Genomic DNA, 25,472 nt, shown 5'->3' with positions numbered 1-25,472 from the left:
ACGGAGTATCTCCCTGCCCATCCTCCTGCCTCCCCCACTGGGTCCCAGCCATGATCTTGCTCCCTTCACCTCTGCAGATGGTGGCTCTGGGAAGCGGAAGCGTGAGGAGGAGGTTCCAGTACTGGAGCAACGGGAGAACAGGATGAACCCTCTGCGGTGCCCAGTCAAGTTCTATGAGTTTTATCTCTCCAAATGGTGAGGCTTTCTCTGGAGAAGGGCTGTGTGCCATTTTGAGGCTACCTCTCCATTTTGGTGACACCCTGTGGAGTGGCTGCTGCTCTCCAAACGTTTGTACTTGAGTGTGAAGCCTTGCCCGGGGGCTCTGCTGCATGTGTAGATCATGGCTGATCATGCTTCTCCCTGGCTCCTTCCACTGCTTGCCTCTATGCAGCCAGGCAGGAGAGTGCAGTGTGAGTCCCAATTGGTTAGCAAGTTTGCTCCCAAATGAGAAGCTGCAGACTCAGTTTGCATCCTCACTCTGCCGGAGAATGAGAGGCTGTGACAAGCCCTGAGCCCTCCATACCCACGAGGGCAGGCCAGACTTCATGAGCACCAGGAGCTGATTTAGGGCTCCCCTTCTTCTCTCATTACAGTCCCCAGAGCCTGCGGAACCGCAGTGATGTGTTCTACCTGCAGCCTGAGCGGTCGTGCATTGCTGAGTCACCACTGTGGTACTCAGTGACCCCGATGGAGCGAGGCGTGCTGGAGAGCATGCTGAACCGCATCCTGGCTGTCAGAGACATCTACGAGGAGCACGGCCGGCCAGGCAGCCTTCAGGACGACATGGACTGAGGGCAGGCTGCAGCAGGCTGGCTGTGCCCCAGCCCTGCACTCCTCGGTGCCCTGCGCCTGCTGCAGGGTGAGGGCCATGCGGCATGGGAGGGGACGCTGCAGTACTGCCATCCCTTCATCCTTACCAGACTTGGACATCCCATCCAGCTCCTTACAGGCCCCTCCTGCATAACGTGGCCCCTGTGCTTAGCCCTGCCTCCTGTCCCAACTGCTGAGTGAGACGTCTATTCTGGGCCTAGTCCTCACAACACAGGGCTGGCAGAGCCCCCAGGGCAGCTCCTATTGCCCAGCTCTGTCTTCTCCTGCCCCCAGCCCTGATGCCACTCGCCTCTCCCCCTGCCCCAGGGGAGCAGAGCACCGTCTGGGACCAGCAGCCCCAAGGCTTTCAGTCCCCCCTTCTTCTGGCATCTCTAGAGGCTGTGGGTGCCAGGATAGCTCTTCTGTTGCTGCTGGCAGAAATGGTGATTTTGAGTCAGTGAGGAAGGGCCACTGGCAGCCTGAGACCTACTGCGTCAGGGGAAAGCCTTGTTCCCAAGGATGGGAGAGGTTTGGTCTGGCTCTGGGAAGCTGATGGAGCCAGTGCTGGAATGAAAGAGCAGAGCCTCAGCCTTGGTGTGAGGACAGCTCCCTGTCCAGCAGCTGGGCTGACTCCCTCAATTCTGTCCCTGTGTTCTGAGACAGCAGAAAATTGCTGGAGATAGGTCTGTACCAGCTTTGCCACTCTCTCCACACTGTCCTATATCCTGGTGTAACCTCTCTCCCCAGTGCAAGGTGCCATCGGTGAGCCACTCCACTCTGGCCAGGGCCTTGGGCAGCTGTTGGCAGAAGCAACTTGCTCTGCTTGGTCCCCCCCTCTTTCCCAAAGCAACTGGGTGCCAGCACTCTGCCCATGGGGAGCATGGCTCCAGTTGTGCCACTCCTGCTGCCTCCTGCTCCTCCTTGTGTTCTGACTGGTTTTCTTGAGCTGTACATGGGTCTCCTGTCGAGCCTGTATATATTGTTCTGGGCCCTGGCCTGGGGCCATCTGTTCTCTGTGTCCATGTGGAGAGTGAGCCGCTCACCAGTCTTCTTGTAGTGATGCCAGGGTGGTAGGACTAACCTCTTGTCTCTGGAAACTTCATTTCAAATAAACATGCAGAAAACTTGTGGCAATCTCTGCTTTTCCCCCAGGCAGGGTGGGCACTGCAGGAAAGTAGGGCCAGTGTCCTGCTGCTGTCCCATACCTTGAACTTGTCCATTCCTGTCTGCCTGTGCTGTGCTACCTGCTCTTCCACCCTTGTTTGGTCCCTGGTGCTCTGCCACATCTGCCATGCTGGGATGACCCCAGACCCCTTGCCTGCTTGTGCCAGCCTACCCCCTGCCTTGCTTCTCCCTGTTCGCCCCTTGCCCACAGGGCTGCAGTCCAACCCAGTGGTGGCCATGCTTTGGCCACTCTGTGTTTATAGGACAGCCCAGTGGGGGAGCAATGCAACAGTGTCCATGGGCAGAGCAGGAGGCAAGGGAGGTGCAGCAGGTGTTTATTAACTCCCCCAGGGCTGATAGGCCCCTGCCCCAGCCTGGCCCTACTCTCAGCCCTGTTGCTCCCAGGAGCTGTGTCTCTGGGGCCATGCCAGTCTCTTGCATTGGTCTTGAGATTCGTCCCATGTGCCTGGCAGGGCCCAGAGACAAAATCACAGCTGTGGCCACCTGTGCATCACCCACCTCTGAGCATCTCAGCATCACAGTCACACTGCCAGGTCTGCCACTCGCACCTTCCCATGGGACCCACTGGCTGCCTCCATTTGGGCACCTGTCTTTCCCAGAGGTGCCAGCCTGTGGGAGGGTTTGCCAGCAGCCAGAGGGCTGCTACTGCCAGGCAGGGTGAAAAGGGCGTGGGGTCCCACAGGACCACCATCCCTGGGCGGGATGCAAGGCGCAGGCCCTGGCTGTTGCCAGCACTTGGTAAGACCTAGGTAGTAGATCTCTACCAGGTTGAGCAGGAGGGATACACAGGCCACTCCCAGCATGAAGAGGATGAAGATGGTCTTCTCAGTGGGCCTGGAGATGTAGCAGTTGACTGTGTTGGGGCAGGGCCAGCGGCTGCAGGTGTAAAGGGGCTTCAACTGGAACCCATACAAGATGTACTGGCCCACAATGAAACCCACTTCAAAGAGTGCCTTGAAGACGATGTTGCAGACATATGTCCTCAGGAGGACGCCCCGCATGCAGACCTGTCTGTGCAGGTCTCCTCCAGGGAGCTGGGGCTGCCTGGCACGCAGCCGCCTGGCGCTTTTGCTGCTACATGCTGCCACTTGCTCCTGCGCCTTCTCCTCCAGATGCACCAGGTGCAGGATGTGGCCCAGGTACATGAGGCTGGGAGTGGAGACAAAGATGATCTGCAGGACCCAGAAGCGGAGATGGGAAATAGGGAAGGTGCTGTCATAGCAGGCATTCTGGCAGCCAGGCTGCTGCGTGTCACAGGAGAAACCAGACAGCTCATCGCCCCAGACGCGCTCGGCGGCTGCCCCCAACACCAGGATGCGGAAGACAAAGAGGACGGTGAGCCAGACCTTTCCCACCACTGTGGAGTGCTCCTGGGCTCTCTCCAGCAGCCGCCCCAGCAGGCTCCAGTCCCCCATGGCCTGCGCCGCAGTGTTCTGTAAGACAACCACCCTCCAGCCATTGCCACCCCACGACCTGCTGCAAAGCCACCCCACCCCCTGACAGGGTGGGCATGCAGGAACCCATCCTGGGGCTCTCCCTGGCGTGTGCCCACCCTGCATCCCATGGGACCCCCTAACCTGTCACAGAGAGGGTAGTGGGAATGAAGATCTCCATCAGAGAGCAGCCCTGCCACACTGGGAGTAACATGGAGGACAGCACAGTGTGATCCAGCATTGGGGATCCCTCACCGTTGGTAGGTGCCTGGGGGCAGAGCCCGGTGCTTCCACGCTGCCAAGTCCCCTTGTCAGAGCTGTGCAGGATGCTGTGAGATCCCTCCTCAGCTGACCCCTGTTTCCTCAGCAGAGTCTGATCCAGCTATGTCTGTCTGCCTACCTCATGGTGGGCACAGGGTTACTGGGGCATAAGGCAGCTGTGTGCCCCATTGGGTTTTGTTGTGACTGGCAGATGAAACAACCATTGGGGAATTTTTTTCCCCTCTATTTTTGGTCTGGGCACCTTTCTAAATATATTCAGGGCTGCAGGGGCTGGTGCTGGGGAAGCACGAGCCCTTGGATACTGCTCAATGCCACCCAAGGGTCACTGCTTCTGCATTGCCAGCTGCCAGGCCGCCATGGCCACAGTCCCAACCCAGTCCCCATAGTCCCTGGTAGCACCCACCTGGACTAGGGTGAGGGAATGGGCATCCCACACTGCCACCCTAGCCCCTGGCACATCCTGGTTAGAGCGAAAGGAGGGAGACAGCACCTGAGAATGGAGATTTAATGGCCCAAGATGCTCTCCTGACCACCTGGCAGGGCCAGATCTGGATGGGTGGCCTGAGAGATGCCATCCATGGGACAGTGACAGCACAGAACTGTGGGGCAGCAGCAAGGGCTGAACCCCTTCATGGTGCTGGCTCTAGCAGGCAGAGCAGCGGTCACCCTTCTCCTGTAGCACAGGGTTACGGCGCAGCATGTCCTTGAGGGAGCCATCTTGCTCTGTCAGCAGCTGGTTGATCTCATTCTGTTTGTACTCAGAGGAGAGCTTGTGCCCATAGAATGAGCCCTTCCCTGATGAGGGGTTGGAGTTGTGCTGGCCTCGGCGGGCACAGGCCCGTACCACCAGGTAGACCAGCTCTGCCATGTTGAGGACAATGCAGATGCTGGAGGTGACCAGCATGAACACGGTGAAGATGGTCTTCTCAGTGGGCCGGGAGATGAAGCAGTCAACAGTGTTGGGGCAGGGGTAAGCCTCGCATTTGACCAGCCGCACCATCTGGTAGCCTGGATAGAGCATGTAGAAGATGTACATGAACACAGCCTCAAAGAGCAGCCTGAAGACCACACTGCAGACATACGTCCACCACAGCGACCCCGATATGCGCATCTTATGTTTCTTCACTTCCTCCATGTGCTTGGGATCTGCGTGCCCCGTCAGCACCAGCAGCTTCTTCTCCTGGTGCTGCTGGTAGGCCACATGCATGGCCACAAGGAGGGCAGGAGTGGTGACAAGGATGAGCTGCAGAGCCCACAGACGGATGTGGGAGATGGGGAAGAAGTGGTCATAGCAGACACTGTTGCAGCCAGGCTGCTGGGTGTTGCAAGTGAAGGCGGACTTCTCATCCCCCCAGACACTCTCAGCTGCCACCACCAGCACCATTATCCGGAATATGAAGATGACAGAGAGCCAGATGCGTCCAATGGAGGTGGAGTGGCGGTTCACCCCACTCAGCACCGTGTAGAGGCCGGCCCAGTTCATTGTTCCTCCTGCAGGAGGGAGCAGTAGCAGACAGTGCCATTAGGAGTGGGAAGAGTCCATAGCTGAGAGCCACCATGTCCCAGCCCTGCTGGCAGCAGCTCTCAGAGGGATTGGTTGCCGCAGCCCTGGTAGGCTGCAGACACAGAAGGATGGCTGTCAGATTCCTACCCCTGACACAGCTCAAGGCATCATTTTGGCCCTGCAGTTCCACCTGCCCTGCCACCCCACACATGCATGCACAAGACATCCTGACACATGACTGCTGCAAAGGGCAGGGATGAAGCTCCCACACCTCCACAGGGACCTCCAATTTGCACTCAGTGCTGAGGTCTCTTAGCTATGGATAGACCTAAGTTCTCCACAGGCTCTTCTGCACCAGCACCACCCTGCCATGTCCTTACCTGGGGACCAATACAAGGACTCTCCTTCACATGGAGAGACCCTGAACTCCAGGCACAGGCTTCTGCCCCACCAGGACCACCTGCCAGCACTAAGCAGCATCGGGAGCTGCTTCCCATCCTGACCACGATGCCAGGGGGACAGGAGATGCCCTCCAGCATCTTCCCCGGTGAGAAGAGTTCCTGAGGTGCATACCTGCCGGTGAGGAAGGGTCCTGGTGAGCTGCCCCCAGTGTTCCCTCTAAGGTCTCATATCAGTCACAGAAGAGTCCTGCTCCGCCTGCCCTCGTCTCTCTCTGCCACTGCCCTGCACTGGCAGTCATATGCTGCTTTATAAACTATTTACATACAATGGGGCTTTTATCGGGCCCTGAACAACACACTTGGGCATTCAGATCCAACGCCCTGACTTCCGCCTACCCCAGCCAAACAAAGTGCCTGTGTGCTGCATTCCCGCTGCCAGCCCCACACCCGCTCCACCTCACCCACAGCTCTGCCCCACCCCGACCACCAAACGCAGGCTGCTTGTTGCTCTGCCCAGTGGAACCCACACTAGTACTACAGGTATCACTTGGCTGGACAGACCCAGGGTGCCTGCAGATCCCCTCCCCAGGATGCCCAGCAGAGCCTGGCTGCCTGCCCATCCCACAAGAGCAGCGTGAGGTGCTGTGACCAGAGCTGGGATCTGGATGATCACCAGCGTGGCACTGAGGACTGTGGGGATATGTAGGACTTTGTGTGCTGAGTACAGCCCCTCTGCATTCCCACCATGGCCTTGAAGCTCTGCTGCCAGGCTCTGGTGCCAGCAGAGATAGCTGTGAGGGCAGTGGAGCTGCCTTGCACGCACCTTGTCCTATTGGAGCCATGAGAAAGAGTCCACTAGGGTGACACTGGCTATGCGATAGCAGGGGCTGCACTCACAGCTGTGTGCTGCAGGAGCTGTGAGCTGTAGGAACTGTGTGCTGCAGGAGCTGTGTGCCTTTCCCAGGACGGGGAAGCCACTGACTCTACCCTCTGCTCAGACACACTGGTGGGGCAACAGCTGCCACACTTGTAGACACCCTGTGCCTGTGTCCCTCAGGGCTAGTGTCCCAGATATGCTGTTGCACTGTGCCCCATCTCTGCAAGGATGGAGCTCTTACACCTCAGTTTTATTCCCAACCCCAGGTGGGGAGCAGCGCATCCAATAAAACCTACCAGCTGGGAGCCTGAAGGGTGGTGGGGCAACAATGCCATCGCAAATGCCACTACCATCCTTTAGCCCAGAGTTTAAGTGCCTGGAGCTGAGTAAATGGTGGTGGTCAAATACTCTCCAGTGAATTCACAGGGAGGGCAGTCGGTGCCCAGGCCATGAAGCAGTCTCCTTGCCCCGCTCCCCCATTTATATTAGCAACCCCAGTTCTGCCCTCCCTGACCCACAACCAAGCTCTTCTATGGCCCCAACCCTTGACCCTCCCTCGGGGTACCCCAGCTGGGGGATGTGTGGTCATCCCCACAGCAGTGCCATGCTCACCAGGCTCTCAAGTCAACACCGGGACAGGCAAAGCTCTCGAGGAGTGCTGTGGCCTCAGCTGCCAGCACAGCACCCTGGACTTTATACTGCCCTCCAGCACGTCACCCACCTCCTCCCAAACGGCCTTGCTCTCTCCTTTCAGGACTTGCTCCCAAGTAAACACCGCAGGTGTGTCCAGCCTATGATCACACTGCCCAAGCCCTTCCAGGGCAGTGCATCCCCTGGGGCCAGTCCAGGGGCCACTGCACCACCGAGGCAGGGCCAGCCCCACCCCAAGGATGGCCCCCCTAGGAGCTCTGTTGTGGTTCTCGTCGTGCACCCCTGCCGTGAACACCCTTCCTGACTAATTCCCTGCAAACCAGGCAGATGCAGGCAGGGCTCTGCAGTCAATCTCAGAGGATGGCTTTGGGCACCCCAGCAGTCGGAGCACCTCGATCCACTGTTGCTGGCTGCCGGCTGGTCCCTCGGGAGCCACGACACTCATTTGATGTGTGAAAGCGCAGCCCAGGAAGGCAAACACCCTGTCAACCATTAACTCATCTATCGGCGCGTTCCAAGGTCTCTGCGCTGCGATGCCAGGACATGCTGACCGTGCCCCGCATTTTGGGGCCCCAGTGTGGGCTGCAGGGCCCCAAACACCGTGTACTGCGGGAGGATGGCAATGGGTGCTGCTGTTCCTTGAGGATGGCAGGGTGGCACTGTGGAGCGGAGAGGGACGGCGGAGGGTCTCCTCTCAGCGTGGTGGGAGCGGTGGGCAGTGCGGGGCCGGCGATCGTCGGTGGTGTGGGGCGGGTGAGGCTGGCCGGAGGCGCAGTGTCAGCCTACCACAAGTCGCCGGCTGAGTCAGAAGCGTCTGGCGCGGAGGGGCAGCGGGTGTAGCGGCCGGCACCGCCCCGACCGCGCCCCGGGCATCCGGGAGGTGCCGCGGGCCCGGGGGTGTCCTGCCCGGATTAGCGGGCGGAGTGGGGGAACTGGTGGGTTCCAGAAGGGGGCAAAGTGGTGGGCTTTGCTGTTTGGCCTTGTATGGTGAAGCACTGGGGCAGTGAGCAGCCAGGATGTGCACTGGGGGCCGCTGGGGCTCTGGGCCACAGCCCGGAGGCAGCGGGGCTGTGCAGGGGGGTGGTGGCCGCCCGCCGTGCGGCCGCGGCAGCAGGGGGCGCTGCGGCGCCGGACCGGAGGCAGCGCGCGGGGAGGCCTCAGAGTGGAGGGGCTCGGGGGAGGATGGACTCAGCACGGAGAGGAACTCAGAGCAGGGACGAGGCTCAGAGCGGGTGGGGGTTCGGCAAGGCGGAGAGGGGGGTGTTCGCCTGAAAACATATCAATACGGAGAAGCCACAGGGCGGTGGGAGAAGGCACGCGGGACTCAGTGCCTGCCCGGTGTCCTCGGTGGGAGGTGACTGGGGAGGAGCGGGACCTCGGAGCACGAGCACCATCCCCGTGAGCCCGGGGCAGGCGAACCTTGTGGGAAGGCCAAGGACCGGCCGTACGGAGCAGACGTGGCTGGCGCTGCCGCCAATGAACAGAAAATTGCCCCGTCCGTAACCAGAAATGGGCTCGTTCTTACTGACGTTAACTGTGGGGTTAATTTGGTGTGTGAAGTTGCATCAAAGAGATCGAGGACGTCGGCGTATCAAACGCAGACACGCTGATGAGCTGGGCAGGGCTGCGCCAGCACCCAGATGGTGGAATGGGGGTGATGTAGTTGCCAGGGTCAGAGATCTCACAGCCCAGCAGTCTACGTCAGTGCGATGGAGGAAAAGAAGCTGCAGCCGTCGCTGAAACACATCCGTTGCCAGGAAGAAAAACGTGTTGCAAACAGGCTCTCAGAGATCCCTTTTCCCTGGCATCCTTCCCCAGGCTGGGGTGGCTCTGTGTCTGGCCCCTGCCACAGCCACACCAGCAGTCTGGGCGGCAGAGGTTGCCATGCTTTCAGTCTCAGGCTGATGGCAGCACAGGTGTCCCTGGCTGCAGGCTTCTGCCTGCAGAGAGTGAAAACCCTCCTGTGAGAGTCAGCTCTGCTAGGAAAGGGCACTGGCAGTGGGTGAGCACAGAAAATCTTTGTGCTGCAGCAGCATAGGGTAAAAGAGGGTTGTAGTGCACGGTGTAATAACTTGTGTTCCTGCGGCAGTTTGAGTCTATATGTGCCTTGAGGAGCCAACAACTTGACGACTTCCAGGAGCTAGAGTGTCCAGGCAGTGTATCAGAAAGTGTACTCTTTGTATTTCTTCCCATAATCCTGCATCCTTATAAATCTGGTTGCAAAGTCAGATCCTGCCCTTTTCCCTTTCTCTCTTCTCCCTGCAGAGGAGCGAGGCCTGGTTGCTGACCTTGGTGATGCTGTCAATTAGGCCTGAGGCAGCTTAATTGGGCCTGGAGCTGCCAAGATGAATTTTGTGCTGCGTCACAACTGCTTTTGGTGTGGGGGTAGAGAGGGCCTGGGATCGTGGGGTTTGTGTGAAGCTTTGGCTTAGTAAGATTGTTGCAAGCCCAGGTTGCAGGACTGCGCTAAGGCTGAATGCCAATTTGTGTGTTTTGTATGCATTGCTCTGCTTACCACTCTGTAGAGCTGTAACAGTGTAGCTTGTGAACTGCTTCTCTGTTTAAACTTTCCAGTTCTGCAATCCTTTGTGTGTGTTGCTCTTTTGCCCCATTTGGTTCTGGACATACCAGTGGTGCAGGGACCAGGCCCAGGATACCATCCTGGTGATACTGCTATGCAGAGCAGTACCCTTGCCCTCCTGCCGACTGCAGCTCCTGGAGCAGGTAGGGTATGGATGTAAGTCACTCATTTCCTCCCCATGCCAGGGATATCTTTGTTACTAATTTCAGAGAATCACAGCACCACAGAACGTTAGGAGTTGGAAGTGACCTCAAAAGATCATCCAGCCAAGCCCCCCTGCCAGAGCAGGGTACTCAGGGCAGGGCACACAGGAACACATCCAGGGGGGTCGGAAAGGCTCCACAGAAGGAGGCTCCACAGAAGGAGACTCCACAGCCTCTCTGGGCAGCCTGCTCCAGGCCTCCAGCACCCTCACACTGGCAAAGGTTCCCCTCCTGTTGCCCTGGCACCTCCTCTGCTCCAGCTGGCACCCAGTGCCCCTTGTGCTGCCCTTGCCCACCCCTGGGCAGAGCCTGGCTGTGTCCTCCCGACGCTGCCCTACACATCTTTAGCACATCACTGAGAGCAGCCCTCAGGCTGCTCTGCTGCCAGCTGCCAGCCCCAGCTGCCTCAGCCTGGTCTCACAGGAGCTGTTCACTGCCTGCAGCAGCTTGGGGGCTCTGGGCTGGGCTCTCTCCAGTTCCCTGAGGTCCTTCTTGACCTGAGGGGCTCAGAACTGGACACAAGATTCCAGCTGTGGCCTCAGCAGGGCAGAGTAGAGGGGCAGGAGAACCTCTCTGACCTACTCACCACTGCCCTTCTAATGCCTTTGGCCGCCTTGGCCACCAGGCACATTGCTGGCTCATGGCCATCCTGTCCACCAGAATCCCCAGGTCCTGCTCCTCTGCACTGTCCTCCAACAGGTCAACCCCCAACCTATATTGGTTCATGGGGTTGTTCTTTCCCATACACTCCTCTTTGCCAGCAGCCTTATACTTGTCACCTGAATCTGAAGATGTCCTACAGTCATTACACAGATGTTAAGTGCATGTACTGTCCAGGACACAGTGCCCTCTGGGCTTTGCCAGGTCTCCAAAGAAGCACTGTTGATGGTCAAGGCTGTCAGGCTCTGGAGTTTTGCAAAGGCAGCAGTGTAATAGCATCATGTTGTCTGTTACAAGCCTGCCCATGGAGTCCTAGCCAGGCTGGCATGAAGGCACATCAGAAAGCTGGGGCTATGGAAGGATGCAGAGTGGAGAAGAAGGGTAGTGCAGGCCTCTCTTCTGGGTCGGATAAGACAACTTCCCTTCAAGAGGGCACTGGGCACTGCAGTGTGGGCAGCTGGTGGTGATGCCCAGGGCTGTCCCTGCTGCTTGCACTGCAGCAAAGCACCACCGTTTCCATGGAAACTGGGGCCCGTGGCCTGGTGAGGGTTTTCAATTCCTCCAAAACGAGGACCACAGCCCTGGGGCTGCTGTGTGGATTGGACCAAAGGAGACAGAGGTTGGAGCAGTGCTGGATGGGCTGCAGGTCAGGGTTTAAGGCGGGCACCAGTCTCTCTCTCTCAGAAAGCTAGACCTGCAGGGAGCTGCTCTTCCTATCAGCATGGAGAAGGATGAGGAAGATAGACTTGTGCCCAGAGGAAGTATACCATCAGCTCAAGAGAGCCCTGCTTCTCACTGTCCTAGGTGCTTCCAGTATCCCTGTCTTCGGTGGCACTGCATTGCATACAGCCTGTCTCCAACGCCTTTCCTAGCCTCTTCCTCTGCCCCATAAGACCTGCAAAAGGCCTGCCACCATCCCAAGGCAGGCGCCCCCAGGTCATGCCCATGCTGCCTGCCGTGCGCTGCAGTTCCAGGACATAAGGCACAGTCTGGCTGAGGCTGCCACACTGGGTAGCACAGGGGTCCAGCCAAGGGGGCTGCAGCAAAGTGCTGGAGAGGGTGACATATGTTAGTGGCACTGCAGCTACGAGGGGCCCCGGGAGAGCTGGGCAGGGCTCCCCAGCAGCCCCAGCGCAGCCCGTCCTGTCACCCCCCAACCCCCACAGCCTCGGCCCTGCCTCTGCCGCCTGCGCTGCTGCCTGCAGGCGGTTCAGACCCCATGCGTGGTTTCCATGGCAACCCTAGCTGAAATGACTTTAAGAAGGAATGAAACCAACAGTTTTTCTGGTTGGCAGGAAGCAGGAGGGGAGCTGAGCTTGGAAATACGAGATAGGGGAGCTCGGTAGGAGGGAGCTGTGGGGGTAGCCGAGGTCTCTGATGATGTCTAAGTGCTGGGGATGGGGGAGATAGCAGGTCTGGGGACAGGCAGGAAAACCCTGACCGTGGCACCCGGTGTTGGCAATCCTCCATCACATGGTGTGTGTGCACTGTGCTGGGGTCCATCACCTCCATCTGACGGGTGATGCTGGGGCCTTCCTTGCTCGCCTCTGCGGAGTAGGTACCAGGGACGTGCAGGCACAGCCATGGCTCAGGTGGCTGTGAGCCAGCACTGTCCATCTCATCTTTGCTTGGGGAGTCCCCAGACCCTGCACACTCCAAGAAGAGGCAAGACACACTGCTATTAAAAATATCACTTCTGTTTTATTTAGAACTGGTTACTCTGCGCGGGTGACAGGGTATAAATACATTCTCCAACGAGCATCCTCACTCAGCACTGCCTGGGCTGGGCACTGGGGCAGGGCACGGGGCTGGGATTGCGCTCGGCACCGGTGCGTCATGGCCGCCAGTGCAGGCAGCATCTGCCAGCCAGACCGCCTTGCACAGGGACGAGGTGTGGTGTTCCTGAAAGCACTCATCCCTTCCTCCTGCATCCCCAGGGCATCCCCAGGGCCGAATGCCAGTGCCCACCATGGCGGGGCTGAGACTGGGATGCTCTGTGTGGGTTCCTGGGCAGCTCCTTCTGCATGGGAGGCTGCACGAAAGCCCCCCGCCTTGAGTCTGCTGCCCGCAGCTGCATGCAGTTCTGCAGCCACTGCTGGCCCAGCAGGTACCCCAGCTCTGGTGTGGGTGCTTCCAGCCCCATGCATGCTGCATGTTCTCAGCAGCTCCACTCCAGCAGCCTCTGCCTAGGCATCTATGCCAACCAAAGATCCTAGGTGCTGGATCTGGGGTCACCCCACATAAGGGGAAAGGCCACAGTGAGAGCAAGGTGGAAGGCAGAGCTAACCCTGCTCCTGCCAGCCCCCTGGTGTTGCCCACCCTTGCCACAGGCTGCAAACTGCTGGATCTGCTTTCAGACAGCAGCATGGGCAGGGAGGGCACAGCTTTACTGTGGGGCAGTTGGAGAAGGGATATGTATACTCCCCAGGGAGCAGGGCAGTGTGCAGAGCACTGGGACATGGTGCCAGGGGGCTGCCCTGTGTTGATGGGGATGGACAGAAAGTGCTCACAGTTGGTGATGCCCATGCAGGGCGGTGTCAGTGAGGTGGACTGAGGCTGGGAGTGCTAACAGGTGGGCCATTGGGTAGGCTGTTTGGCATGGGCAACAGAGGAGGGAGAATATAAAAAAATACAAAAGATTGTGGCCCCACAGTGCAGGAGGCAGTGTCCTGCCTGGTGCCCATCTGCGGCAGACGGGCGCCGCAGGGGGCTGGCACCGTGCGCACACGCTGGCTTCTAACTGGCTTTTTATTTTATATCAAGAACACTTGGTTTTAAAATTTTTACAAAGGACAAAACGCGGCGACTCTTGTTAGTGTGTAAAGAACTAAAGATCTGCTTAAAAAACGTCTCTGCAAAGAGAAACGACTGACACAAAAGAGATTCTCTGCAGCGCAAAGAGGGACAGAGGTGCCAAGTTTCCAGTCCAGGGCCCTGCTCCAGGGGTCCCTGAGCCGTGGCACTGGCCCCAGCACCCACACCCAGCACGAGACACAGTTCCCAGATCCTGCCTGCTCCCTCTGCCTATAGCGCCATGGCCCAGGGCCACGTCTCAACACAGTGAGGGAGCCTTTTCCAGGGTACTCATAATGCCCTCCACCTAGGGATGCCCAGGCACCAGGTGGGAGGGATGCCCGGCCCTCCTCCTCATTAGTCCTGGAGTGCTCAGTGGGTGGAGCGCGGGGGATGCGATCATCTGGTAGGGAAGCACAGCCGCAGTCTGGGGAGCCCTGTGGCTGCTGCCAGGGAGTTTCTTCTTGCCCATCTGTGCTGATGCGCTGGCTCAGGGGATACGTGGTGTTCGCCTGCATCCCACTGGTGCCCCAGGAGCCAAAAGAGTCAAAGCACTTCTCAAAAGTTAGATAGGAATGGCAGAAAAATCGCCGGGGAGAGAGCAGAGCAGCTGGCTGCACCAGGCCCCCGCAGGTCCTGAGGCTTGGTGCTACACCGTCCGTGGGTGCTGCCCCTTTGTCTGGGTGGTCCGTCGGCCCCGCCGGTCCCTCTGCCAGTGTCTGCTGCATGCGTGTGTGTGCGCGTGCATGCGTGTGCGCCAACAGTGGGCGGCTATACCCTGGTGGTGGAGTGTGAGTGTGGGAGCCCTGTGCTGTTGAAGCCCGCAGTGAAGGTGTTGTAAGGGTGCAGGGTCTGCAGCCCCACCAGCGAGTTGGGTATCATGGTGATGGTATTGGGGGTCATGAGTGGGATGTCATCCGGGGAGCGGCGCAAGGTGAGAGTGTAGTCAGGCAGAGAGGCCAGGCGAAGGGCATCGTGGGGCGGCACAGCCTCGCACTCATGGTGCCCCTGGCTCACCTGCAAGGAGGGCATCTCCTCATCGGGTGTGTGGGCAATGTCGTTGGTGGCACCGTGCTGGGGGCTGGGCTGCTGGTGTGTGTCCTGCCGGCGCTTGTCCTTGCGATAGTAGAGGGCAGCGAAGGCCAGCACATTGAGGAAGAGGAGGGAAGCACCCACGGCAATGGTGACACTCAGCTCAGTGGAATAGTCGCGGGGGCTCTCCAGCAGGGTGCCTGCCTCCTGCTCCGGGCTCCACTTCTCCTTCCCGTTGTCGCTGTTATAGGCAGGTGAGATGGCAGGGCGCTTGGTGGTCCAGAGCTTGCTGTTTGGCCGTCGGGTAATGTGGGAGTTCTGCGTGGTGTCGGGTGGCGGCACTTTGGTGGTGGTGGAGGTGTAGTGGAACATGTCGTGGAGGTTGTACAGGTGGGGAACCAGGTGCTTCCAGAAAGCCACCTTGGTGGCCCGGTAGTGGTCACGTACCCGTGGCTTCAGTCCAATGTGCAGGTACAGCTGGTCACGGGGGTTGTACTTGGACCAGGCCACCTCCTCAAACCGGTTGGCCTTTGTGTGAATGAACTTTGTGTCCTGGGGTACAGGCTTGTTGGGGTCCCTGGAAAAACACAGGTAAAACAGAGCTAGCACTGGGAAAAGCTGTGGGAGCAAGGAGAGGAAGCTGGGCACAGAGCTGGATGCTGGGGATACCTGTACCAGTGGTGGCAGAATGGGCTGACAAAAGGCCCTGTGCGGCTCGGAAGAATCTCAACTTTGGGTCAACACTCACCCATGATAACCACGGCCAACCAACCTCCCCACCCCTGCACTTGGCTGAGTCCTGTCCTAAGGGGTGGCTGTGCTCCCAGCTTCTCATGACTGATGCCCTGACCTCAATGAAGGCTCATCACATGGACCTACAGGCAAGTGTCCCACACCAGGCATGAGACCCCCCCCTCTATCACTGTTCCAAATGGTGCAGCTGCAGTGAGTCTGGACTCCCCAGACACAGCTCCCATCCTGACTCACCCTGTCTTGGCAAAGTTGGTCCAGTAGGTCATCACCACAGCACTGAGCATGACATCGTTCTTGGAGAAATTGCAGGGAAAGAGGTCTGTGGGGCCAATCATGGGGATCCCAAACACATAAGGCACCTCGTCCCCATGGGCTGCATCGGACCATGCAGGCTTCATCAGGCTCTGGCAGTGGTGGTAGAAGGCGTAGAAGTAAGTGGGCGAGCCATAGCGGGCATGCAGGTCAGCTGTCACCACCGATGGCTCTACCCACTGGTGGTCAGTGAAGAGAGCCACCAGAGTCTTGCGACGTGTCTCGGGGTTGTCCCTGTCAGCCCAGTCAGTGTACATGAACTTGATGGTCTCCCTCAAGGTGTCCTTGCCCTCAGGGTAGCCATACAGGTTGTCTACAAAGTTGGAGACCGAGTAGTCAAAGTCACTGCCCGAGACGCCATCCTCAGGGTCCACCACGCCCTCCACAAACTTCAGCCCCTCACCCTGATTGACCCCCAGCATGATATCATAATTGAGGAACTCGCCCTGCTCCATCAGGATTTCTGGGTCATCTGGGATGACATCGCCATCAATGACAGGCCCAAAGGCCACATGGTAGCGAGCTGGCTGGATGTCCTGCTCCACTAGCTCCTTGGCACTCTTCTGCCGCAGGCAGTCCACCATGTCCACTGTATCCAGCACATTGCAGCCCACTTTGTCGGCCAGCATGCTGGTGTACTTCACAGGCTGGTAGTTCACTGCCCAGCTGGAGAGGGCAGAACCACTTTGGATGATTGCCCTCTGGAACAGACCTGCAAGACAGGCAAGGAACAGAGGAAGCTTGCAGTGGGGTGAGTGTGGTTTCAACACCCCAGTGCTGCAGTGCCAGGTGCAGTGTGGAGAAGGCATTGAGGCCCTTGGACTCCTGCAAGGACAGAGTGCTCCAGTCTGCACTTGGCCTTAAAGTGAGCTTCACTGCCCACTGAGGTGGGCTTGCACAGAGGGTTCAGGGCCACCACAGGGATGTTAGAGTGACATCTGGGCATGCAGTGTGTGCTTCTGGTGGCAGCCAAGGCTGCTGAGCTCTCTGAGGATCCCATTGCACCCTCTCTCTGTCCCAATGTGGAAGGAGAGATTCCAGCTGCATCACAGCCTGGATTTGCTGTGCAGCCTGTGCTGTTCCAGCCACCCCAAGAACATGTTGCCTGAGCCCCCAAGGGGCACACGATGCCCCCAGCTCAATGCCATACTCCAGCATTCGCTTCACTGAGCAGCCAGGATGCAAGCTGGCAGCAGCAGCAGGGTTAATGCCTGCTCAGGGACACTTAACCCTGCATGTCCCACCCCACTGCTTTGTCAGGGCCCCACTCACCCCCCCTCCCTGCTGCTTCCTGCCCAGCTGGGCCTGCTTGGTGCCAATCCGGCCCCACGGGAGCATGTTGCCAAATGCACAAAGAGGGCCTTTTTGCCACCGGGAGCACAGAGGGAGTGGACTTTCGCCTTGGAAAATAGGGCCACAAAGGCCCTGGCCCAGGCAGAGGAATGCGTGGCTGTGCTCCAGCCCCATGTCAATGGTGCTTGTGCTTAGAATACAAAGGGCAACAAGGAAGCAAAGCCTCCATAGCAGTGAAAGGCAGCTGGTCTCAGGGTGCACTCTGGGATCCCTGCTCACTGGCCAGACATTTCCTGCACCCCAAATGCTGCCTACACCCCTACAAGACCCCCACAGTTGGTCACTGTAAGGCGATCAATTGTGCTGGTGCAGCCTCATGTGAAGAGCCTGCATGAGACTCCCTGAGCAGACAGGGCTGTGCCACCCCATAGGGGAACAGGCACCTTCCTGAGCACAAGCACCAGAGGCTCTTGACTCCCAGCCACCATGGCCACAGCTCCTGCCCGCACGCACAGTCCTCACTCTGCCAAGTACCTGGCGTACAGTCCCAGGCAGTGGGACAAAGAGAAGTCACAAGCTCTAGTCACCTCCCAGTGCCCCAGAAGGCTGTACCCAGCCTACAGCCTGGAGACTAGCCACAGACTTGCTTGCTCTGCGCCATTGTCCACATGCCAAAGAGCCGGGGCGAGGGTTCCCTGGCTCCCAGAAGACGCTGTCCCAGAAGCAGCTATTGCTCCCTGCCAGCAGCATCACTTCCCAGACAGATCCACTGGGATGGTCTGTGCCCCTGCCTGCCTCTGCCTGGGGAAGCCCAGGTAGCTGGGGTCACCAAGAGCTGGCTTCCTTCCTGACAGAGCCCCTTGCCGTGTCTTAGCACAGCCACAGCCTGATCCAGGGGAGCTCAGGAGTCTGCAAGAGTACAGATGGCCACATCGTCCTGCTCCACGCCAGCACCTATCTGAAGCCCACAAGCACCCCAGGGAGCCATTGCCACCTTGCAGCTCACCCAGGCCTGCCAGCCTGCTTGAAGCCTAGACAGGAAGATGTAGCTCTGCCTTCCCTGCCCGTTCCTCTCTGAAGTAAGAGTCCCAGTGCACCCTGTGTCCTGCAGAGCTAGCTGCTATGGCATAGCAGATAGCCAGTGGGATGAAGGCTCTAGAGGAGGATGCCCATTGCTGCAGGCTGCCACCAGCTCCTAATTTCCCTTTTACTTTTCCCAGCATCTGAGACTGAAAACACCTCTGGGGTTGTCTGGGCCAAGGCCTGCTCAAAGCAGGGTACCATGTCCAACTGAGGTCTGAGCATCCTCAGAGCTGGCAGAGAAGAGAAACAGCCCTCATAGAGCAGGAGGTGGGGTAGAGCAAGCAAAAGAGGTTTGTCCAGCAATGACTGCTCCTATCCTGCCCTGGTTGGCTGGGGAGAGAAGCAGCACTTTGATCCTTGGCAAGAAAGCCACCCACCTAAGCGGATGGAGGCTGGCAGACAGACACAGCATGCAGTGCACTAGCCTCCAGTGTCTGCCTCTCACAGAGCCTGGCAGAGCAGGCACAAATTAGCAGCTTCATTAATAGCTCTTGATCATGATGAGTTCTGTTTTTGTAAAGTAAAAACAAACCCGCCTGGTCTTCAGGCTGTATCTCAGCTCAGCTCCCTTGCCATGCCCCAGAGCCAGCTGCCCCATCCCTGGGCACAGAGCTGCTCCATGCAGGGTTGCACTTCTACTGCTAGAAAATGACTACAAACCGTCACTGTTTGAGGCATTATGTGCAACCTGGCTGCAGTACTGAGCATTGCTCTCCTACCTCAATTGCACCTACAGCTAACAGCAGCAAGGGTGCAGAGCACCCAGCACCACTGCAATGCAGCAGAGACCACACCACAGGCATTGGGCCTGGATGAAACAGCAAAGGACATGTCCCTGCAGGTGCAGGGTTTAGTGGCAGAAATCCTGGTGTCACCTGAAAAGTGCTATAGTGGCACAACACTAATTTTCACTCCTGGGAAGTCAGGAAGCAGACCCTCCAATCCACCCCCAGCCTCTCTCCTTGTTACTCCCTCCATCCCAGGCCTCTACAAGTCCTTGGGGTCACTTGGGCATCCAAGCTTCCAAAGAGGTGACACCATCTGGCCTTAAAAATCAGGCCACAGCCTTGGGGCTGCCCTGCTAGAAGCATCCAGTTTCACACTCCTGGACCAAAAGCATCAGTCTGCAATTCCTGCATGCATCCCTGGCGCTCCTGTGATGGAGAGGAGCACTCTAAGAAGCATCATGAAATGCCTCACATCCAGCATCCCTTCCTCAGCCTTTCACACTCAGTGTGGGCACAGAAAACCCTTTTCCTTTCTGCAAGAGGTTTTGTCTAGTAACAGGCTCCCCAGCTCTTTGCCCTTGCTGCCCAGGGTGCCTGCACAAGGGCAGGAGGCCATATGGAGCCCCAGGTATCCACAGAGGGACATGGTGCAGCCACAGCGGATCCCCTGCCACACCCACTGCTCAGAAATGAGTCTGCAAAGATCTGTCTGTGTTTCTCTCCATTTACCATCTAACACAAGTGCTGGCTTTAGCCATCAGAAGCATCTCCTCTGGGCCAGACAGCTGCTACCTGCTCTGCATGGCTCTTGTAGTAACTGGGACTACAACCCAAGGAGCTCTGGAAGCAGTGAGGGCTTCCTGGTCCTGCCCTGCTCTGGTATTGCAGTGGCTCTGAAGGTGTGACTCACATTTTCAATGCTTTTGAGCTTACAGCAGTCCAATGCCTGTTAATATTTGTCCAAGTCACCATGCAACAGCCCCAAGAGATTCTGATTCAGATGCTGGCACAAGGAGGCTGACTTCAGGCACGAGGCACTCAGGCAGGAGCACTGCAGAATCACAAATGTCCTGAGCATGCTGGGGTGGCAGGGAAAGGCACATCCTGAGCACCCTGGGGTGCCACATCTGGTACCCAGAACAGGTACATCCTGGGCACGCAGGAACAGCTCCATATGCACTTCAGCTTTGACTGCACCCCCGACTTTAAAGACAGCAGGGCACTGGCAGCAGTGACAGCAGTACCAGCAGGCTGCGGAGCAGTCATGGAAGACCAGGGCCCACCATAGACTCAATGTGGGAGTGCCCAAGATTTTGGAAGTAGCTGCCCACCCAGTCTAGATGTGGCTCTCTTGTTGGGCCTGTGGGGCAGAGCATCCCCCAGAACTCAGGTCTGTGGCGTACCAAGGGGAGCCCAGTGGTGGGAGCAGGCACTCTGAATGCAGGAGCACTCTGCACTGGGTGAATTGGTGCAGGCTGTGCCACAGGCTCCAGCACAGAGGGAACATGGGGCATTGGTGGGCTCCAGAGCCAGCTTGAGACATCACATTGTTAGGAGACTCTGGAGATCCTTGGCATCTTAATCCCATGGCCATAGCAGCATGTCTCAGCCTCTCCACTTTGGATGACTGGCCTGTTCAAGGAGGATCTGGCAGCCAGCTGCAAACAGCTGGCACCCTAAAGGGCAGCAGGAAAGAGTGTGAAGGCACAGGTATCTTGTCAGTCCCACTCCTGTCCCTGTGAAAGCACCATCAGTTTCCTGCAGAGTCAGTGAGTCTCTGGACAGGGGCGAGTTCACTGCAGAGCGAGTGTTCTGCAATGATCAGGCAAGTTTAACCTTCTAATCTTAAAAGGGCAGCTGGAGAAATCTGGGGAAAAAAGATCTGGATTAGGCTTGCCTTCAGCTCCATGGTGAATTGCCAGCCCTGTACTATACCAGCTTTGGGCTCAGTGGGGTGTCACCCTTCCATACCCACCATGAGCACTTTGTCACCTCTGAGTGCAGCTAACACCAGCTTCATGCTGCCCAAAGTGCCTGCAAAGCTGCACATCCAATACTGCCAGGCAGGCTGGGATGCCCATGGTGTAGCCACCTTTGCAGCAGTGTGGGCTGAGATCATTCCTGCTTTCAGTATTGGGGCAGTCAAGTATGACAGCTACCAGGGCTAGAGGGAGGCTGCCCAACTTTGCCAGCAGCCTCCTCCCATAGACCCTCTGCCATGTCATCAGCCTGCTGAGATTCTGAAGGTCTCCTTCATTCCTGTGTGGTTCTCAGGCTGTAGAGCAGGACTGCAGCTCTTTGCAGTGGCTACAAGTGCAATGTCGTCTGTCCCTGAGGTGCAGACTTACACATGTCCACTGCCCATATGCAGCCCCTTCTCCTCTGCGCCACACTTGAGGACACAGCACTGAAAGTGGATTAGATCCAGCTCAGGCTTTGCTCCTGTGGTTTCCTTCAGCAGGCTTATGCCCATGGTTATTTTTCCCCTCAAAATGCTCAATGTCTTTGCAAATAGTTTACATGCATTTACACTTATGCCAACACAATTCCATTCTTTATCTAGAGTAAACATTTTGCTATGTTTACAGATATCAATCATATCACTTCTACCTGTGTTTTGCTGGTAGGAACACTTCTATCTCTCTCAGTCTACAAGATGGGGCCCTCCATCCCTCCCCAAGCTCAGGTCTGGCTTCCCTTCTATCCCAGCATCAATGCCTTTCCCAGCACCAAGCTCAGTGCTCCTGGTGCCCTATATCACCTCTACGCTGTACAAGGATAAGTCCATGTGCTGGGGCGGGGAGGTCCTCATCTCTCCCCATGCCTAGATGCTGGCCCCAGGCTGCAGCCCTGCACACTGGAAGCATCAGGCCTGTCTCTGGTTCCCATGTGCCCCACAGCTGCCTTCTCTGGGTTAGCATCAGCAGGGTGCTTGCTTGCAGCTGCAGCATCCTCAGGGATAGCTAGCACCTACCTTCAGAGTGGTGGGAGAGGGTGAGCAGGCTGACGCAGGAGGCACCAATGCCGGAGCCGAAGACGGTGATGCGCAGGGGATCTCCTCCAAAGAAGGCAATGTTCTCACTGACCCAGCGCAGGGCCTGGATCTGGTCCAGCAGCCCGTAATTGCCTTTGGCAGCCTGGTCTCCTGTGCTCAAGAACCCTGTGGGCCAAGGGGAGCCCAATTAGGGATGAGGAAGCAGGGGCTATTCTGACCTCTCTAATGCCTGGCACTCCTCCAGGCATAGGAGAGATTCTATGGGACCCTGTCCCACCACAACAGGAGTCCTTGCTACGTCCTGTGAGCACAAAGGTGGATCAGGGACACCACCAAGCTCCAAGCACCTTCTGCACAACACAGAGGGGAGAAAGCCTGCAAGGGCAGCTGCAAGTCCCAGGGAGCCTCTCCAGACAGTTGTAAGCAGTGACAGAGTGACACAGCCCTGTCCTCCCACACCACCAACTCAAGATGTCTCACACATGCTCCAAGAAAAGCCAAGAAAGCAACAGTGGACGCAGGCAGACTGAACACATCCACAGCCAATGCTTCCCATGGACTAGTGTGGCCCAAAGGAGGCTCCACAAGGCTAAGGAGGTGAGCTGGGCAGAGAGGAACCAGCTGCAGCTTAAAATACAAAGGCTTTCAGTGAGGAAGATGCTGAGAAATGGGTTCAAGAGCAAGGGGAACACCCAAGATAGGTTATCAGTGTTTTGTTTGCTTTGACTCAAAGCAGGAAGCCAACACCATGGTCCTGAAGGAAAATCCAGGCGGGTAACCCCAGCTGGCTGGAGCTGCTCTGGCACTAGAGGTGCTCTGGCCAGGCACGGTGCAGATGCTGATGGCTCCATTTACATCTTGTTCCCTATTGTGACTTGTGCCTCTGAAATTTGCATCGACTCCTCCCAAAGGCCTGACTTTTAATACTGAAAGCTCTGGAGGAGGCCTGGTTTCTACTGAACAGTCCATTTCCACCATTTCCGTTCTTCCCTGTGGCACGACAGGGTCAGAGATCTCCATAGTGCTGCCCCAGGTACTGGCCTAGGGCCCAGCTGACTAGGACAGTGCTGTGCCAGGCTGGACAGCTAGGAAGAAAGCTGGCCCTGCCAGCAGCTTGGCTGGTAAGCAGCTCTCCTTAGAACTCTGCGCCTCTTGTTATCCCTGCTGCTAATGCAAGCAGCAGTGGTGCTCCAGGCAAACCTGTGTCCCAGCCCCCTGGGGTTTCTGAGACAGAGACAGGAGCTCACACTGCCTTTTGACCCTGTGTCCCCATTTTACCTCTCTAGGTCACCAGTGCGTATGGAAATGGACCCACCACCCTCTATACAGCAACTGACACTCTGTGGTGACCCTGTCTGCAGACAGCCAGGTGGGTGGTTGTGGGGATCCTGGCAGTTCAAACAGCATGAGAGCAGCCTGTGCCTGGGGAAAGAGAGATGCCAGATCCCCAGGAGAAGCCAAGCAGCACTTGCTGGCAGGTTACTGCTCTGAGCCCTCTCAGGAGGTGCTGGATAAACACATTTATTATTTATTTAAGTGCAGACCAATATTTCCTTTCAGTTTAGGCAGGTGAGCCTGGGGTGGGCAACTGACATGAACCAGCAACTGCCTGCTGGGGGTATTGCCATGTGGCAGTCTCTTTGGTAGCCACGGTGGAGGACAGGAGCAGTGCCTGTAGTACAGCCCCTATCCTGCTGGGTCCCATGCCCCCTTGTCCCCTTCCCAGCTGGTTCAAACCCACTTGGCCATGGGGACTGGTTCCTCTGGCCAGACCCTCTGAGAGTGCAGCGCAGGCTGCCAGCCGTACCGAGCACTCCGACGCGGTAGTTGAGAGTGATGACAATAACGTTGCCGTAGCTGGCCAGGACGCTGCCGTCTATCATGTTCCCTGTGCCCTCCATGTATGAGCCACCGTGGATGTACACCATCACTGGCTTGGCCCCGCTGTCCCGGATGTCTGGAAGGAGAGGTGGTTAAACACAGGACCACACCAACAGCCACAGCACCCTGCCCAACAGGCAGACCAAGGATAAGGGCAATGCCAGCTGCCAGGAATTCCCCAGGGCTTAGAGGGCTTAGGAGCCAAACCCAGCACTCTCCTGGGAGCCACAGCATACACCTCCAAAGCCAACCACTACCAAACCATCCCTATCAGCCACTCTCTGGGTAGTAGCAGCCACTGTGCATCCCCACATTGCTGTCCCCTTGTGGGTATCAGCACATGCAGGAGAGCTGCTGGCTGGACTTGGCTGCTCTTCCCCAAAGCTGGGCTCAGGCCACATGTAAGAGCCAGACCCGTGACATCACTGTTGTGGGTGGGAGCTTCAGAATCCAGCCCTGCTATACAGGCCCATGTCCTGTCTTTGGCTGGACCCAAGCCCTTGGCTCTGGGAGTCCCAGAAGCTGGCATTGTAGGGGGGCAGGAATGGGGGTGTGCAGGACCTGGAAGGCAAGGAGGCACTGGTGGGTGCGCCGATGTCTGACTCTCCCACCCCCACCTTCTCATTTCCTGGGAAGGCAGAAACCTGCTGGCTGCCTGGACATGAACTCATGGCACCCCAGTGCCCAGATACAGACATGGTGATGAGGCAGACAGTGTGTGCACGTGTGTATGGCAGGGGGGTGAGCACAGCACATGGATGGGGACAGGGCATGAGACATAGAACAAGGATGGCAAAGGCAACCCTGAGGAAGGACTACAGGAGCCTAAGGGACAGGGAGCAGCCAAGCTTTGTTTCTTGGCTGGCCCTGTCCAGGGGACACCCTGCCTCTTCTTCCCCACTGGCCTGTGATCCCTCACAGAGCTGAGCCCATATGTAAAGGGGAAATGCCCATGCTCAGCTCCTGTTAAATCCTGTCCATGTTACAGGAAGGAAGCAGCTGCACCCATTGTGGTGCACACACCTGTAGTGTCCAGCCCTCTCCTGGACCACCAAGCCAGCACTGATGGACTTTGGTTCCTTTCATGCTCCCCCACATCCAGTGCTTTGCTCAGGTGTGCTGGCATCACCTGCCTCCCTCCCAGCTGCACTGTGCATTTCCAGCAGCCAGTGCCTGCCACCATCCCTGCCAGGCTGTGACTCATGGAGCAAAGCCACATCAACTCAGCAAAGGTGCCTGGCCAGGGTGGACATGCTCCCTCACACTCACCTATCCCCTGCCCATGTCCACTCTTTGTGACTTGCCAGTCACAGAGGGCTGCTCAGCAGACTGCTGGTTACCTCTAGCCATTCTCACCTCCAGCTGTGGCCCACAGCATGGCTAAGGGTGGCCTTCCTCTGTGTGGAAAACCTCCTCCCTCCAGGTGAATGAGGATATGGTGAATCTGTGCCAGCTCCTTTCCTATTGTCAGTATGCAGTTAGGAAAACTTACAGCCCTGGGGAGCAGCAAGCACTTGCAACACCACCAGGACAGATTGTGCCCATGCAGCAGAGCTATGGCAGGACAACTCTTCCCAGGGCAACCTGCCTGACATGCAAAGGGCAGGAACATGGGTGCCTCTGTCCTCCCTGCCATACGCTCCCACTGACACACAAAGGGGCTTCCTTGCAGAAGAATGGCAGCAATGTGCAGAGATGTACCACGGCATAAATGGCTCCTAATCACTGCAGCTCATTTCAGTGTGTGGAGATTTAGCAGTCAAGTCACTTAGGCTGAATGCCAGTTCACACCCTGGTACATGAGATCCTGGAGCACAGGGCAGTGGGAGTAAACAACAGGGTTTTGGTACTGCCAAGGAAAAAGCTTTTCATCTGTTTCCCATATCCTAAACACTATCTGCCAGGCCATGCTCAAGCTGCCCTGGGACTCCTGTGCACCACAAGGCAGCAACGTCTGACCCCTTCTCCTCCCTCCCCTTTGCATCCCTGCAGCCAAACACACAGACTCCATAACC

General features: G+C 57.5%; 4 protein-coding genes across 9 annotated transcripts in view; 1 reads left to right on the top strand and 3 right to left on the bottom strand.

Annotated features, from left to right (window-relative positions):
* The window catches only part of ZMYM3 (zinc finger MYM-type containing 3), a 39,211-nt gene extending 37,273 nt beyond the window's left edge, over positions 1-1,938 (top strand). For all 5 annotated transcript variants that reach the window (XM_064159685.1, XM_064159684.1, XM_064159686.1 and 2 more), the window contains 2 exons: positions 78-195; positions 594-1,938. In XM_064159685.1, the coding sequence (XP_064015755.1) occupies positions 78-195; positions 594-792 (317 nt within the window). In that variant the 3' untranslated portion in view covers positions 793-1,938. The remainder of the gene's footprint in view (positions 1-77; positions 196-593) is intronic.
* A 578-nt stretch (positions 1,939-2,516) lies between these two features.
* Positions 2,517-3,410, bottom strand: LOC135184122 (gap junction alpha-3 protein-like). The gene has a single exon (XM_064159706.1). It carries the CDS (start codon positions 3,408-3,410, stop codon positions 2,517-2,519), a length of 894 nt encoding a protein of 297 aa, XP_064015776.1.
* Positions 3,411-4,201: 791 nt separating this feature from the next.
* On the bottom strand, positions 4,202-7,152 carry GJB1 (gap junction protein beta 1). 2 transcript variants are annotated; one of them, XM_064158924.1, is made up of 2 exons: positions 7,105-7,152; positions 4,202-5,201 (listed from the first exon to the last, which is right to left on the bottom strand). In XM_064158924.1, exon 2 carries the CDS (start codon positions 5,191-5,193, stop codon positions 4,354-4,356), a length of 840 nt encoding a protein of 279 aa, XP_064014994.1. In that variant the 5' UTR covers positions 5,194-5,201; positions 7,105-7,152; the 3' UTR covers positions 4,202-4,353. The 2 variants fall into 2 exon arrangements, with proteins under 2 accessions (XP_064014994.1, XP_064014993.1); XM_064158923.1 differs by lacking the exon at positions 7,105-7,152 and adding an exon at positions 5,788-5,943.
* Positions 7,153-12,268: 5,116 nt separating this feature from the next.
* The window catches only part of NLGN3 (neuroligin 3), a 42,319-nt gene continuing 29,115 nt past the window's right edge, over positions 12,269-25,472 (bottom strand). The window contains 4 exon segments of the mRNA XM_064159681.1: positions 12,269-14,989; positions 15,400-16,189; positions 21,556-21,741; positions 23,384-23,533. Of these exon segments, the coding sequence (XP_064015751.1) occupies positions 14,152-14,989; positions 15,400-16,189; positions 21,556-21,741; positions 23,384-23,533 (1,964 nt within the window). The 3' untranslated portion in view covers positions 12,269-14,151.

This window comes from Pogoniulus pusillus, chromosome 19, assembly GCF_015220805.1.
Source record: "Pogoniulus pusillus isolate bPogPus1 chromosome 19, bPogPus1.pri, whole genome shotgun sequence".
In the NCBI taxonomy this organism is placed as follows: Eukaryota; Metazoa; Chordata; class Aves; order Piciformes; family Lybiidae; genus Pogoniulus; species Pogoniulus pusillus.
Note: the sequence above shows the minus strand (reverse complement) of the source record. Positions and strands in the feature narration are given on the sequence as shown.